The 13,546-nt window shown below is 54.6% G+C and overlaps 1 protein-coding gene across 4 annotated transcripts in view; it reads right to left on the bottom strand.

Moving 5' to 3' along the window:
- Nucleotides 1–140: 140 nt before the first annotated feature.
- STIM1 (stromal interaction molecule 1) overlaps nucleotides 141–13,546 on the bottom strand; it is a 93,781-nt gene continuing 80,375 nt past the window's right edge. The window contains exons 6-13 of one of the 4 annotated variants that reach the window (XM_039358734.1): nucleotides 12,460–12,637; nucleotides 10,737–10,914; nucleotides 9,293–9,460; nucleotides 8,248–8,348; nucleotides 5,944–6,182; nucleotides 4,823–4,903; nucleotides 3,363–3,432; nucleotides 141–1,123 (exon numbers count right to left, since the gene is read on the bottom strand). In XM_039358734.1, the coding sequence (XP_039214668.1) occupies nucleotides 634–1,123; nucleotides 3,363–3,432; nucleotides 4,823–4,903; nucleotides 5,944–6,182; nucleotides 8,248–8,348; nucleotides 9,293–9,460; nucleotides 10,737–10,914; nucleotides 12,460–12,637 (1,505 nt within the window). In that variant the 3' untranslated portion in view covers nucleotides 141–633. Of the gene's footprint in view, nucleotides 1,124–3,038; nucleotides 3,433–4,822; nucleotides 4,904–5,943; nucleotides 6,183–8,247; nucleotides 8,349–9,292; nucleotides 9,461–10,736; nucleotides 10,915–12,459; nucleotides 12,638–13,546 lie in introns of all 4 variants that reach the window. The other 3 variants (XM_039358733.1, XM_039358735.1, XM_039358736.1) reach the window with 3 other exon arrangements.

The raw sequence follows: 13,546 nt of genomic DNA, 5'->3' as shown, positions 1-13,546 counted from the left end.
CCGCCGGCCAAGAAGGCAGGATTGTTGCCTAGGAAAACACCCCCAGGCCCTTAAGAGGAAAGAAAGGCCATCGCCTGGTTGGGCCAACAGCGCTTCTGGCCGCCCCCGCAGCCATCCCAGAAGGACACCACACGGTCGAACTTATTAAAATAGTCTACATGCTTTATTAGATTCAAAACAGTTTTACAAAAAGCAGCTGGCTGGCCCAAAGAGCTGCCCCCCCCTGCAGCCGCCTTGCTGGCCAGACGGCCGCCTTCCTCCTTGCCCTGAGACCCAGCGAGAGGGGCTTCCGCACGGCCACTCTGGCTGGTCCACGAGGCAGCCAGGAGCCCGATGCGCCGCCATCCTCTACCCGGCTGCACCGACCAGCCACGAGAGCCGCAAAGCTTTGGTTCTGCTCCAGAGGGGCGGCTGCGGTCCAGGGGCGCCTGTCGAGGTTACCCTGCTCCAGCCGCCCGGAGGAGAGCGGCGAGCAGAAGGGGGGCAGCGGGTGCAAGCCATGCGCAGTCAAGCAGGGCACTCTGGCCCCAGGAGGCCCCCCCAGCCAAGAGCGTCTCTGTGTCAGCAGGGGGCGAATCTGCTCCGGTGGAGGACAGCACAGGGCGCCTTGCCCGGTCCTTCCCCGTCCGCCAGCTACTTCCGGGGCTTCTTGAAAATCTTCAGCGGGAACTTCTTCTTCCCGGGGCCTGAGTCGGTCTCCTCGCCGGTGGAGCCACTGTCCTCCTCGCCTGCCGTGCCCGTCTTCTTGGCCGCCAGGTGTGGGATGCGGCTGTTCGCCTTGCCGGACAGGAGGGAGAGCGCGGTGCGGCCGTTGGCGGGCGGCGAGGGGGTGTCGGGCTCGGTGGAGGTGGGGCTGTGTGACCGAGAGGAGTCCCTCGAACGGGCTCCCACCGGGCCCAGCTCCCCCAGGCTGGCCGCCTTCTCCAGCCCCCCGTGGTGGTTCAGCACCGGCACCTTCTTCATCGTCAGCGGGCTCTCCGACTCGCCGGGCTCCGTTTGGTGCTGCTGTTCCTCAGCTGGCTTGTTCAGCAGGCCAGGCCGCAACTTGGGCATGGAAATGGCCGCCCGCGGATGGTCACTCAGGTACGGGATGGAGGAGTCCGAATCCGAGTGGACCAGGTCCCTGGAGAGGGGGGCAGATGAGAAGAGGTGAGTCTGTGGGCCTGGAAGGACCCCCAACCCAGGCCCTCGCATGCAGGAAGCGGCTGCCTCCCAACATCCCCAGTTCCTTCCTTGCAGACCCTAGTGCCTCTGGGTCTGCAAGCAGCTTCCCCCATGCCACCCTCAAAGACCCCCCCCGTAGGCAGATGCATAGAGGCAGGTGGGTGGGGAGGGGGAGGGCTGGCTCCCTTTCCTCCACCCAGGTGGCATCGGGGGGGGGTCCCACAATTCTTCCAGACCCTGCAAAATTTATTTATTTATTTCTAACATTTATATGCCGCCCAATCCCAAGGGACTCAGGGCGGTGCACAAAATTAAAACAATAAATATAACAATAAAACAGTAAAATAAGTACATTCATACAGCATGTCCAATCGTATCCCGCCCCCCCCCCCCCGGGGACATCAGCCCCAGGCCTGCCGGAACAGGAGAGTTTTAACGGCCTTCTTAAAGGCCGGCAGGGTGGGAGTAGTTCGAACCTCGGGGGGGGAAGTGGATTCCACCACGTCGGAGCCACCACAGAAAAGGCCCTTCCCCGGGGGCCCGCCAGCCGACATTGTCTGGCCAACGGGACCTGAAGGAGGCCCAATCTGTGGGACCTCACCGGTCTCTGGGAACTGTGCGGCAATATACGGTCCTGTAAGTAACCTGGCCCTATGCCATGAAGGGCTTTAAATCCCACTCCGAGTCCCACCATGAAAGTCCTGGGGGGGAAAAGAGTCTCTGGACGGGAGGGGTGTTTCCCCCTTCCAGAGGGGGTGGGGTGCAGCCCAGGCTGCAGTGCATCTGCCTGCAGATCGAGGGCAGGGAACGCGGCAGCCATTTGCAGGCCCCTCGGGGTCCAACGTGATGGGGCGCTACTGGAGATGCTCCGGAAGGGCCTCTTGCACCTCCCCAGCAGAGGGGAGCCAAGGCTCGGGCTGGGGGTTGTGCCCGGAAACAGGCCTTGTCCTCCCTGGGCACATCGAAGTGCTCCTGGCCTCGTCCTGCCCTCCAGGGGCCAGAGGGTCTCCTCCTAGTGGTTAGAGTGCAGCATTGCAGGCTGGCTCTGCCCATAGCCAGGAATTCGAGCCTGATGGGGATCAAGACTGACTCAGCCTTCTGTCCTTTCCAGGTCAGTAAAATGAAGACCCAGGTTGTTGGGGGCAATGCAGGTAGTCCTCGACTTACGACTACAGTTGAGCCTAAAATTCCTGTTTCTAAGCAAGACAGTTGCTAAGTGGGTTATGCCCCTTTCTTGCCACCGTTGTTAAGCGAATCACTGCAGCTGTTAAGTTGGTAACACGGTCGTTAATCGAATCTGGCTCCCCCATTAAGTTTGCTTGTCGCAAAAAGGGATAACGTGACCCCCCAGGCGGGGCACTGTGACCATCATGAATTACGGGTCGGTTGCTGAGCGTCTGAATTCTGACCCCGTGACCACAGGGATGCTGCAACGGTTGTAAAATGAAAAACGGTCACGAGTCCTTTTTTTCAGTACTGCTGCAACTTTGAACAGTTACTAAATGAACCGTTGTAAGTCGAGGACTACCTGTATGCAAATAACGCCGTCGTACAGAAGAGTACGCTCAAGGCCTGCGGGGAGGCATATAAGTCTAAGAGCTGCTGCTGTCCTCCCGGGCAGCCGGCCCAGGCGAACGGCTGAGCTGCCTCAGCGGAAGCCGGGCCACACAGACCGGTGGACGGCAGCCACCCAGCGCTTCGAGCACACAGCAAACGCAGCCACACTCCAACCCAGGGCCGAGAGATCTCACAATGCAGTTAGTGGGCTTCACGGGAAGTCACAGCAGGCACCACACCCCGTGCAGCTGCTGCCAGCAGCAAGCCAGAGGTTAGAGGAGGGGGCAGGTGCCCAGGCCGAGCGGGCAGGACGGTACCCCAAGCTCTCCGCCTGGCCGTGCGTGCCCGAGGTGACGTCGGGAGGGGGCAGGTCGGGCAGGGTGTCCATCTGCAGGATGTAGGAGGAGGTGGTGTGGTGGTACAGGATGGGCAGCCCGTGGCAGGTGGGAGCGGGGGGCGCTCCGTGGCCGGCTGAGGAGGAGGAGGAAGAGGAGGAGTACGGAGGAGGAGCTCCCGGGACGTCGACGCTGCTGCCGCTGGAGAGGCTGGGCATTCGGCGCAGAGTGACCCTGCCAGGCAGGTAATGCACCAGCGGTCCCGGTTCCCCCTGGCTGGGGGCCTGCGGGTGACCCTCTACCAACCTCTGCGATCCCAAGGAATGCTGGGGGTCCACCAGGCGCTGGCGAACGACGCTGCTTGGCAAGGCGGGAGCTGGAAGGAAAGAAGGCCCAGTTAGGGAGGGAGGGAGGGCGCTACGGAGGGAGGGAGGGAGGGAGGGGGTAGAGGGAAGGAGGGAGGATGGGGGTGAAGGGGGGAGCAGTGGCTGTCTGGCTTTCCTCTCCCCCCAGCCCTCCCTGTTTCTTGTCCCTGTGGTGCAGCCAAAGGAGGGCGAGGTGAGCGTTCCCAAATCCTGGCCGAAGCACGCAAGACAGTGAATCTGCCACCCAGCTGCCCGTCAACGACTGGCCCCAGCCCCACGGTGCCCAGGGAAGTGCCCAGGGTGGTGCCCAAAGGGGGGTGCAAAGGGGTTACCAAAGAGACGAGGAAGAATCAGGGCCCTGCTGGGAAGCGAAGAACCAGGAAGCAGCCGGCTGGGAGAGCCCTTCGGCCCCGTCTCCCCCCACCCACCCCAGCCCTCTTCCCTTCGGAGCGCCCCTCCCCCAATGCTGGTCTCTGGGGTGGACAAAGTCTCGGGGCCCTCCTGCACCTCTTTCCCGGAAAGGGGGATATTCTGGAGTGGAAAAATGTGCTGGCAACGAACGGAGGAGGTCCACCTGGCGGGACCAGGAAGAAGGGCCTTCTCCGTGGTGGCTCCCTCCCTGTCGCTTGAAGGAGCGTCTTTTCCCAGTTGCCTCCACCTGACCCACCTGGGCAGGCAGGCAGGCAGATGTTAGGGGCCCCTCCTCTTTAAGGAGGTCCACCCGATGGGAACAAGAGGGGCCTTCCCTGTGGGGGCTCCCTTTCTATTAAAACATCCTCCCTGCAGAGATAGGATTGGCCTGGGCACCCCGGAGCGGGTTGGAACTAGGGAATTCTGGGAGTTGAAGTCCAGAAGTCTTCAAGTTGCCAAGGATGGAGACCCCTGCTCTAAAGGCAAGGAAACCAGGAAGGGAGGATGTGTGTGTGTGTGTGTGTGTGTGTGTGTGTGTGTGTGTCCACGTTCTCTGCCTGCCTTCTCCTGCCAGGAAGGGAGGATGTGTGTGTGTGTGTGTGTGTGTGTGTGTGTGTGTGTGTGTGTGTGTGTGTGTCCACGTTCTCTGCCTGCCTTCTCCTGGCAAAAGAAATCAAGTGAATAGGGCCGCCTGTCTTGGGAAGACCCCTGCCCGCCCACCGTCCTGCCCCAGCCCGGCCCTCCGGCTCGCTCTCAGGGCTTCTGCCCGCCAGCCAGCGGTTCTTCCTTCCTTCCGATCCGGAAGGGGTTAGCAGAGAGAGAGAGAGAGAGAAAAGCGGTGAGGGCAGAGGGGGGGCGTGTGTGTGTGAGGATTAGCGGCTGTGCGAGACAGGGGGAGCCCCTGGGGGGGGCAGGCAGGCCGAGGGGCTCGGCCGGCAGAGTTTAGTTCGGCGGGTGAAAGCGAATCCGAGAGACGAAGGCGGCTCAAACCGGGGCACTTCCAGAAGGCCGGGTCCTCCAGGCAGAGAGATGAGCGGTCTCCGTACTGGTGCCCCAGAAGCGAGGCGACGTCTGGCGTTAGCGAGGAGGGCAGGCCGGGAGAGAGAAAGCGTCATTGGCATCGGCCGTTCGGGGCTCCGTGGGGGCTCCCCAGGACGCTCAGCGACCAGATCCCCCTCCGTGGGGGTCTCTGCCTGGTCCTTCCTGCCCCCCCCCAAGCCCAGACCCTCGAGGGAATGTGGGCCCTTCCCAGCTCAGGATCTCAGTCAGGGCTTCCCCCTCCGCCCCCCCCCTTGGCTTCTTTCCGGGGGGGCCTTCCCACCCCCCCCCAGGACAGACGCAAAGGGCCGGGGGGGGGGCTCGGCTTAGGGCACCCAGCCTCGCCTGTACCCCGAGACCTCCCAACTTGCCGCTCCCTCCCCTCTGCGTCCTCTCGCAGGTGCCCAACTGAACTGAGAAAAGCACTCTGTGGATGCTCAGAGGCACTGCTGGGGTTAAGCACAAGAGAGCGAAGGCCTGCTCATCCGCTGATTTTCTCAGAGTTGAGACAGAGGACAGGCAGTCCTCAGCTTGCAACAGTTCACTCAGTGATTGTTCAAAGCTACAACATCACTGACTTATGGCCTTTTTTTTTACACTTAGCAACCGTGGCAGCCCTCCGTGGTCACGTGATCCAAATTCAGGAGCTTGGCCACTGGTTCATACTTATGACGGTCGCAGGCTGACAGGATCGATCCCCTTTTGTGACTTTCTGACCGGCAAAGTCAACAGAGAAGCCAAGATTCACTTAACAACTGTGTCACTAACTTCACAATTACAGTGATTCGCTTAACGACCGGGGCAAGAAAGGTCATGAAATGGGGCAAAATTCACTGAGCAATTGTCTCGTATAGCCACAGAAATGTTGGGCTCAACTGTGGTCGTAAGTTGAGGACTACCCATAAACCTTCTGAAGCCTCCTCCACTGAAGATGGGGATGGACTCTGTGTGTGTGTGTGTGACTGGCTCCTGGGGGGGGGTCCAGGAGAGTGACCCAAAGGGGGGGGGCATCCCTGCCAAGGGGAAACCGAGGCCCGCCTGTCCCCAGCTGGGCCCTCCCTGCCTCCACCTACACTGCATGGACATGGGGGAGACCATCTCTTCGTCCAGGTCATCCACGTCGTCAGTCATGATGAAGTGGGAGGTGTTGGCCCTGGGTGGGCCCCCCATCCAGCTGGGGTCGATGTTGAGGGCTGTCAGCAGCGTGGGAATGCCGGGGTTGTTGACGATCTGGAAGCCGCAGAGCAGCTCAATCTGCTGCCAGCGGTGCAGCCGCTCCCTCAAGGCGGCCGTCACCTCGCTCAGCGCCTGCCTGGAGAGAAAGGGAGGAGAGGAGAGTAAGGGGACTAGAAAGTAGAATAGAATAGAAATACAGAATAGAATAGAATAGAATAGAATAGAATAGAATAGAATAGAATAGAATAGAAAATATGGAATAGAATTAAAATAAGAATAGAATAGAATAGAAAATATGGAATAGAATTAAAATAAGAATAGAATAGAATAGAATAGAACAGACAATATGGAATAGAGAATAGGATAGGATAGGATAGGATAGGATAGGATAGAATAGAATAGAATATATGGAATAGAATTAAAATAAGAATAGAATAGAATAGAATAGAATAGAATAGAAAATATGGAATAGAATTAAAATAAGAATAGAATAGAATAGAAAATATGGAATAGAATTAAAATAAGAATAGAATAGAATAGAATAGAATAGACAATATGGAATAGAGAATAGGATAGGATAGGATAGGATAGGATAGGATAGGATAGAATAGAATATATGGAATAGAATTAAAATAAGAATAGAATAGAATAGAATAGAATAGAATAGAATAGGAATAGAAAATATGGAATAGAATTAAAATAAGAATAGAATAGAATAGAAATAAGAATAGAATAGAATTAAGAATAGAATAAAAAAGAATAGAATACATAATACAGAATAGAATAGAATATAGAGAATAGAATAGAAATACAGAATAGAATAAAATAGAATAGAATACAATAGAATACATTACAGAATAGAATAGAATAGAATAGAATAGAAATATAGAAAAGAACAGAACAGAAATATAGAACAGAATAGAAATACAGAACAGAATAGAACAGAAAATAGAATAGAACAAAATAGAATATAGAAGAGAATATAGAATAGAATAGAATAGAATATAGAACAGAATAGAATAAAAATACAGAATAGAACAGAAATACAGAATAGCGTAGAAAAGAAATATAAAATAGAATAGAATAGAATAGAATAGAATAGAATAGAAATACAGAATAGACTAGAATAATAACTTTATTGTTACTGTGAATATACACTTATCAGCATACATTAAAATGAAATTTCAGAGACTATAGAATAATATAGAACATAAAATATAGAATAATATAGAATATAGACTATGGAATGTGGAATAATATAGAATATGGAATATACAATAGAAGTAGAAATAGAATATGGAATATAGAAATTAATTTCTTTGTTGGACACACAAGGAATTTCCCTCTGGTGCAGAAGCTCTCAGTGTACGTATAAAGGGCAAGTGATAAATCGTGATCATAATCGTCATAAAACAGAATCATCCTAAACCAAAAGATTCAGCATTCAGGGATCGTCACAGGATACTAAATAAAAGCCATCAACATCAATCGTGAGATGTTAACAACCAAGTTATCTGCATCTCAGGTATCTTGTATTGGGGGGGGGGCTCAGTGGGATCAAGACAAGGGCTGGACTGGGGGGGGGGGAAGAGTCCAGGCCTGCCAGCACAACCGCCGTGGGGTCCTGCACCCCCCCCAGGCAACACTACAGGTCGTCCTCGACTTACAAGCATCTGTTCAGTGACTGTTTGAAGTTACTAGGGCACTGAAAAAAGTGACTCAGGACCAGTCCCCACACTTACGACCGTTGCAGCATCCCATGGACATTGATCACAACTGGCAACTGACATGTACCGATGTCATAAAATTGGGCAAAACTCATGGAACAACTTAGCAACAAAAAATTTGGGGCCCAATTGTGGTCGTAAGCCGAGGACTACCGATATTTAAGACGGTGGCAGCCTCCCAGAGTCCCGTGGCCGCTCCTGGCAACTTTGCCGGCTGCTCCCCACAAGCAAAGTCGATGATTCGCTTAACAACCACATGATTCACTTAACAGTCGCAATGATTCGCTTAGTAACATGGCAAACTTCATAAAGCCCGTCTCCCCTTCCCCCCTCCAAGCGTCGCTGCCGCTGCCTTGGGGGTCACAGCCTGACAGGTGAGTGGGGGTCCCTCCCTGGGCTCCCCCACCGAGCAGGCCACGCCCCCACCGCCATGGCTCCCTGGGGGGGGGGGAATGATCCGCAGCACAAACTCACTTGGCCGTCAAGATCTTGTGATCCACGTCGTCCAGGGAGGAGCTGTGGGCCACGTGGAAGGTGCCAAAGAGTGTGTTGCGCTTCTTTTTGATCTTCTCAGCCTGGAGGAGAGGATGGAGAGCGCATCGGGCAACGTCACAACTCAAACAGTGGGGCCAAACGTCCCCCATCCCCGCCCCCCTCCCCATGACCGGCTGCAGAGGGATCTGCTGGGAAGTCTGCCTTCCGTCAATCCGTCAGAATGGAGCTGGAAGGGGCCCGGGAGGTCCTCTAGTCCAACCCCTTGCTCGGGCAGAAGACCCTCCACCACCCCAAACGGGGGCCGGTCTGATCTCTTCTGAAAACGCCTCCAGGGATGGAGGCCCACGACTTCCGGAGGCTGATGGTAATAACCCAAGAGGCAGCACCCCTGCGCCCCACGGCCTCCGGTCACCCAGTTCTGAGTCCATTTAATAACAACAACAATAATAAAGTTGGAACGGACCTTGGGGGTCATCTAGTCCAACCCCGTTAAGGCAGGAAAACCCTAGACCAGTGTTTCTCAACCTTGACCATTTTAAGGTATGTGGACTTCAACTCCCAGAATTCCACTGCCAGCGATGCTGGCTGGGAGTTGAAGTCCACATGCCTTAAAATGGTCACGGTTGAGAAACACTAGACCATTCCAGACAAATTTCAGGCGCCAGGAACCTGAACGACCCCCTGAGCTGATCAGATTCAATTAACCACCACAGCAGAAAAGGTATAAAATCAGTTGCTGAACAACTGCCTCAGTGAACCACAGTAATTCTCGTCTCAGTTGTGGTTGTACGTTGAGGACCGCCTATATATCGGGGGTCCCCAGCCTCCGTGGCCACTTGATGACTCGTGGACTTCAACTCCCAGAATTTCTCGGCTAGCCGTGGACGACTAGCACGGCTGGCCGAGGAATCCTGGGAGTTGAAATCCACGAGTCGTCACGGAGGCTGGGGACCCCCGCTGGGTACGGCTGCTTGGGGTGGGATGTGGAGGGGGGGGAGTCTCAAGAGCGCCCCCCGGCACTCACCCCCTCTTTGGCCAGGAGCAGCTGCCTCTCCGCGTTCTGCTTCTTGACGTTGTAGTACTGCACCTCCACCTCGTGGGTCAGCTGCAGCCACTTCTGGAGGGCCCCGGGGGCCGCCCAGCTGCTGTGCGACTCCAGCTCCTTCTCGGCGTTCCGGAGGGCCATGCGGACCTGGGGGGGGGGAGAGGGTAGGATCAGCACAAGGGCCCCCGGGGGGCATCAGAGGGTGGAGGGGGGGTCTCCTCTGGGCAAAACCCCGGGAGGTGGCAATAGCAGCACTCAGGAGATCATACTGGCTTTCCCCCTTGCAATGGGGGGGGAGTCAAAGGAGCCACGCAGACCTAAAGAAAGCTGAGGGCCGGGGCCAGTCTTACAGGTGGCAAGAGAGGGAGAACCTTCTAGAAGCAGGAAGGTCAGGTGCCAAGAGAAGAGAATGTCTGAACTGTCCTTAGTGCTCTCTGAGCTGGGCACTTTTCCTGCAGACGTTTCATTACCCAACTAGGAAACATTATCAGTGCTGGAAGGAAGGAAGGAAGGAAGGAAGGAAGGAAGGAAGGAAGGAAGGAAGGAAGGAAGGAAGGAAGGAAGGAAGGGAGGGAGGGAGGGAGGGAGGGAAGATAGATAGATAGATAGATAGATAGATAGATAGATAGATAGATAGATAGATAGATAGATTGATTGTGGGGTCCTTGGTGCTCTCTGAGCTTGGTGGTTTTCTTGCAGACGTTTCATGACCCAACTAGGAAACATCATCAGTGCTGGAAGGAAGGAAGGAAGGAAGGAAGGAAGGAAAGAGGAAGGAAGGAAGGAAGGAAGGAAGGAAGGAAGGAAGGAAGGAAGGAAGGAAGGAAGGAAGGAAGGAAGGAAGGAAGGAAGGAAGGAAAGACTATGAAGTCCTGGGCGCTCTCTGAGCTGGGTGGTTTTCCTGCAGACGTTTCATGACCCAACTAGGGAACAACATCAGTGCTAGAAGGCAGGAGGGTTAGTGGGGTGGGGGGAAGGGGAGGAGGAGGGAAAAAAAGAGGAGGGGTTGGGAGAGAAGGAGAACTTTTGATGCTCTCTGAGCTTGGCAGTTTTCTTGCAGACATTTCATGACCTGACTACGTAACATCATCAGTGCTGGAAGGGAGGAGGGTTAGCAAGGAGGAGGAGTGAACAGGAGTGCAATCAGGATGTCAGTCCATCCGACTGGACAGACCTTCTCCTAAAAAGAGAGTCTCCTGTGCTGAGGGCTGACCTGGGGGGTCCTGGGTGCCCTTTGAGCCTGGCTGCTTGCAGACGTTTCATGACCCGACTAGGGAACATCATCAGTGCTATGATTAGCAGCAGCAGCATTGATGACATTCCCTCGTGGGGTCATGAAACCTCTGCAAGAAAAGCACCCAGCTCGGAAGGCGCCAAGGACCCCAGGTCCCTAGTAGGGGCTGCCCCCCTCCACCAGACGTACCTGCTCCAGCTCCTGCTCGGCGTATTTCTGCCGGCTGAGCTCGTTCTCCGTCCCTTCGCGCAGCTCCCGCAGCCGATGCGCCTCTTGCTTGGCGATGCTGATCTCGTCCTGCAGCCTCTTCTCCAGGGAGACCTTCTCCACCTCCACCGTGCGGTGCTCCTCCTGCGCCTTCTGCAGCCTGGGAAAGAGGCGGGGGACGATGGGCCCTGGGGCGGGGAGGGCCCAGCCGAGCAAGAGCAGGGCCGAGCGCGGCCGGGAGGGACGGAGCCCAGGAGGCCTTGCGGAGGAGCAGCAGCCGCGGCCGAAACGCAGCAGAGGAGCTGGAGAGGAGACCCAGAGGAGAGCAAGGGCAAAGCAGGAAGGAGGGCAGGGCGGGAGCGTCCCGGGATTCCTCTGGAGATCTTCCGGAACCTCCTTCGTTTGGGTTCAGGGCCCACCTCCTCTCGCAGGAGGGTCTGGGGGGAGAACCTCACGGGGGGGGGGATCTGGGGCAGGCGGGGATGACAGGGAGAAGAGAGCAAGGAGCTCGTTTCAGCCACCTCCCTTTCTGCCAAAGAGGCTTTCTCTCCTGTTACTGGATCACGTCTCCTTCGGCAGCACCTCTTGGGGACATAATAATAATAGTAGTAAAGTTGGAAGGGACCTTGAAGGTCATCTAGTGCAACCCCCTGCTCAGGCAGGTAACCCTACACCATTTCGGACAAATGGCTGTCCAGTCTCTTCTTAAAAACTTCCAGGGTTGGAGCATTTACTGCTTCTGGAGGCAAGCTGTTCCCCTGGTTAATTGTTCTAACTGTCAGGAAGTTTCTCCTTAGTTCCAGATTGCTTCTCTCCTTGATGAGTTTCCATCCGTTGCTTCTTGTCCTGCCTTCAGGGGCTTTGGAGAACAGCTTGACTCCCTCTTCTTTGGGGCAGCTCCTGAGATACTGGAAGGCTGCTATCCTGTCCCCCCTCGTCCTTCTCTTCATTGAACTAGACATACCCAATTCCAGCAGCTTTTCCTTATATGTTTTAGCCTCCAGTCCCCTAATCATCTTTGTTGCTCTTCTCTGTACTCTTTTTCTAGAGTCTCAACATCTTTTTTACATCGAGGTGACCAAAACTGGATGCAGCATTCCAGGTGTGGCCTCACCAAGGCCTTGTAAAGTGGTATTAACCCTTCACGTGATCTTGATTCTATCACTCTGTTAATGCAGCCCAGCACTGTGTTGGCCTTTTTGGCAGCTGCAGCCCACAGCTGGCTCCTATTTAAGGGATTGTCCACTAGGACTCCGAGGTCCCTCTCACAGTTGATACTATTGAGCAAGGTACCCCCTATACTCTACCTGTACATTTGGTTTTTCTTGCCTAAATGTAGAACCTTCCTTTTTTCACCATTGAATTTCATTTTGTTAGATAGCGCCCAGTGTTCAAGTCTGTCCAGATCCTCCTGTCTCTCCGGACATGCCAGAGCACGTCCAACTGAAACAAGAACTGGGCCGGGGGCAACCAACTCCCTGACATACAAGGAGGAGCCCCGTGGAGGCCCACCACACTCACCCTGCGGGGAATTCATCCAGCATTTCTCAAGGGAGCTGAAGCGCATGCAGGCTTCACCCAAGCGCACCGAGCGAGGAAGGAAGGAAGGAAGGAAGGAAGGAAGGAAGGAAGGAAGGAAGGAGCAGATTGGGCAGCCGTTGTCCTCACCCAGGTTCCAGCTGGAAGGAGGAGCCGGCCAACCCACCTTTCCTGGAGGTCGTGGAGACTCTGCTCGGCCCTGTGCAGACCTTCCAGGTCCTTCATCATCTTCTTCATGTGCTCCTTGGAGTAGCGGTTCTGGATGTAAGCAAACCAGCAGCCTCCTACTCCGATCACGATGGAGACCACCAGCATGAAGTCTTTCAAGTGGTTGTGACGGGTCACTGGGGAAGCAGAGGTGGAAGAGCTTCAACAAGGAGGCCGGCCCCGCTCTCTCCTGCCTCTGCTCGGCCCGCTTTGATCTGATCTGGAGGCCCACCTCCTGCTGGCTTCCAGACCCCAGGGAAGGGGAGGGGTTCTCCCCCACCCAGAAGCCCCCTCGCTCTCAAGGCAGACGTCCGAATGGCTCAGGACGGGTGGGCAGAATCAGCATCTACCCTGGTAGGGGTGAAGACCACCCTCCTTTCTCTGCAGCACCAAAGATCTAACCAACTTAACTGCATTACAAGAGCTGGAAGGGACCTTGGAGGTCTTCTAGTCCAACCCCCCACTCAGGCAGGAAACCCTATTCCATTTCAGACCGACGTCTGTCCAGTCTCTTCTTGACAACTTCCATTGTTGGAGCACTTGGCTGTGTAGCCTTGCGTGGCGGGGCACATGGGCCCACACAGCCATGGGGTTGGCTTGCCTCGTGACTCCCCCTCCGCTCCCCCCCACACTGCCTGTATTAACAACTGATGATCCACCGTGTAGGAACTCTTTCACCTTTTGTAACTTTCATAATGTGATTTTACGCTTTAATTTTTTTGTAATCCCTAAATTATTCTGATTTTAAAGTTTAATTTATTGATTGTGTTGTACGCTGCCCAGGGTCTCTCTCCGAGGGAGATGGGCGGTTGAGAAATATGAAGTGTAAATAAATAAGTATCTTTTACCCCAAACCCTTCTGTCAAAATCCTTCATAGTTTTTGGAAGTGGCCAAACCCCCTCCTGCTCAATAATAATAATAATAATAATAATAATAATAATAATAATAATAATAATAATAATAATAATAGAAGAGAAAGAACTGGAGAAGATAACAAAATACAAAGACCTACAAATAGAAATAGAAAGACTGTGGCAAAAGCAAG

Source organism: Crotalus tigris, unplaced genomic scaffold (assembly GCF_016545835.1).
Source record: "Crotalus tigris isolate CLP2741 ecotype Arizona unplaced genomic scaffold, ASM1654583v1 scf7180000019065.834497, whole genome shotgun sequence".
Lineage (NCBI taxonomy): Eukaryota > Metazoa > Chordata > Lepidosauria > Squamata > Viperidae > Crotalus > Crotalus tigris.
This window is presented reverse-complemented; position numbering and strand designations above follow the sequence as displayed.